This window comes from Pocillopora damicornis, chromosome 4, assembly GCF_964200805.1.
Source record: "Pocillopora damicornis chromosome 4, jaPocDami1.2, whole genome shotgun sequence".
In the NCBI taxonomy this organism is placed as follows: domain Eukaryota; kingdom Metazoa; phylum Cnidaria; class Anthozoa; order Scleractinia; family Pocilloporidae; genus Pocillopora; species Pocillopora damicornis.
In genome coordinates, this window is record NC_142673.1 from 7,988,444 (window position 1) to 7,990,612 (window position 2,169).

General features: G+C 39.3%; 1 protein-coding gene across 1 annotated transcript; it reads right to left on the minus strand.

Annotated features, from left to right (window-relative positions):
- Window positions 1-299: 299 nt before the first annotated feature.
- Window positions 300-1,322, minus strand: LOC149046685 (uncharacterized). The gene is made up of 2 exons (XM_089203851.1): window positions 983-1,322; window positions 300-658 (listed from the first exon to the last, which is right to left on the minus strand). Exons 1-2 carry the CDS (start codon window positions 1,132-1,134, stop codon window positions 493-495), a joined length of 318 nt encoding a protein of 105 aa, XP_089059977.1. The 5' UTR covers window positions 1,135-1,322; the 3' UTR covers window positions 300-492.
- Between the last annotated feature and the right edge of the window lie 847 nt (window positions 1,323-2,169).

Sequence of the window (2,169 nt, forward strand, 5' to 3'; positions counted from 1 at the left end):
ATCGCCACGTCTGTCGGTTCCGGGCCAACTTCAGGACGGTACCCCAAGTGGGTAGGAAGAAGCATCTTATTCATCTCCTTTAAGGTTGAGGTTTCCTTGGTATTTTACTGTTGCGAGAAGAATATTGTGTTCATCGTGGTTCTCTAGTTGTTTTTGTGAAAGGGAGGTGGGGAGGGGTAAGGGTTAGTATCCTCCTTCTTTGAATCTCAATTAAAATGCTTTTCTCTCGTCCACTTTTCCGCCTCTGAATTCATTTTTGTAGCGATTTACGGTTATCCGTGAAATAAAAGCAGTTAGTCTTTGCAACTTATTCAGACCTTTATTGAAAAACACAACATACTTAAAACTTTACAAAAAGTTTCTATTCAAAGAAAAACCAATTTGGAGTTTAAGTGAAAAGTATCGTAAAAAAGTACAGCCAACCTCGTTGTTGGAATCCTAATTCTTCAAATATTTTGGGCGAATAATCAACTACTAAAAACCTGGAGTGAGCTATACGTGGCCGTAGATGCCTACTGTTATTTTAAATTCCAAATCCTGGTCATTCGGGTGCTGTCCGAAGTCGACGTCCATACTGACAACACCCCCTTCGTCTACAAGCGTTGGACGGGGTGTTTCAACTACTTTCTGCACCCCCTCATCTTTAAGTAATGCAATTCTGAAAAAAAAAATAAAGTAAGGAACTGTTGAATCAGCTCTGATTAATTTTTGAAATATTCCTCAACTTATTAAGCTTGCCACAGCTAAAGTGCAACTGGCTCGTAACGCCATTTAATTTGCTATCAATTATGAAAAAAAAAAAAAAAAAAAAAAAAAAGAAAAGCCGCTATCGATAGCCAATCGCAGGAGAGAAAAGTACCGCTAACAGACAACATCGAATCTAGATCGTGAAACGGAGTCTTTTTTTGGAAATGGATGAGTTCTATTTTTTTACTTACATCAAATGTGGCCTAAGCCTTCACCAACATTGACCTGTCCCTACCTTAAACTGATCGTGAGTGGCATCGATGAGACCAGCTGCTCCAACATAAACTTCTGAGGAGTCGAATTTCTCGCCCAAATGAATCTCAACGTACCTCTTTCTACGTTGAAGAAGGGACTTGCGGCATCTTTGCCATCAGCCAGGTCGGACATTTTAACGGCCCAACGAAAACTCTTTCTTATTTTTAAAACTTTGTGTACTGTTTCATCAGCCTAAAAAAAGTCAGCAAGGTATAAGTCAGTATACAGTCAAATGTCTCCTCAAAACGCTCCGCGTACTCATCGCGCAGAAGCCGCGACACACCCAGGTACCTTTTAATTCCATCTGCGGTAAATTTGAACCTTCCTCCAAGAAAAGAGAGCGAAAAAATAGAGAAAATGGCTATAAATCACCCACTTGCGCCTGCGTTTTTCACTCTTGATAAAAAACTAATTGCCTTAGCTATTTGCCGGCATATGGGTTTTGTAGAAGAGGTTTCAATGAACAAATTAATACTAAAGTTTGTTTTCTGCGGTTTCTATAACCATTATCGAAACCTCTTTGAAAATTAGAAATTTTAGATGCATTTGAGTATGGAAGCTGATCTCCAGGTTAAAAAATCCGATGAAGTATTCGCGAAAATTCAGAGTCAGCATATGGAAAAGTTACTTCCATTTCTCAGGAGGGCTTGTGAAAATTTTCTCTGCCGTACGAGGCTTAGAAGTACCATCAAAACCGATTTTTTTGAAGCAACCTTTGGCCACCCTAAATTTTACGTCGAGAAGCACGGTTGACCGATTTTTAAAACTCCCGCGAGTGTATTAATATATGCAAAACTCCGCCTCTGTAAACAACAACAGAAGTCCTTTTCAATTCAAGAAGTCACCATTTCAAACCCCCCTTCCCTCTACCCGCCTCCACCACCCCCTCTCCCCTCCCTTATTCTTTTTCTCCTCCCATACTAGGCACACGACTAGAAATCATGTCCTCGCTAGCTTTGAAACAGGAAAAACCAAATATATTTTTGAATTTTTCTCTTCACCATAGTTTTTAATATTATCTCTTTCCCTTGATAATCTTATATCGAGCATGATCTGCACCTCCCCCTCCCCCCTCATCATGTTTTAAGTTACTTTGAAAAAATGGACAATTTTAATCTTGCATGTAAATCTGGTGGTTAGAGTTGAACATTAAAAATTTGGTTTTTG

Excerpts from the sequence above, each read along its gene's own strand:
- LOC149046685 (XM_089203851.1), bottom strand. The coding sequence starts at position 1,134 with ATGTCCGACCTGGCTGATGGCAAAGATGCCGCAAGTCCCTTCTTCAAC. Across the intron at positions 659-982 it reads CCACTCACGATCAGTTTAAG|AATTGCATTACTTAAAGATG; the intron begins GTAGGGACAGGT and ends TTTTTTTTTCAG.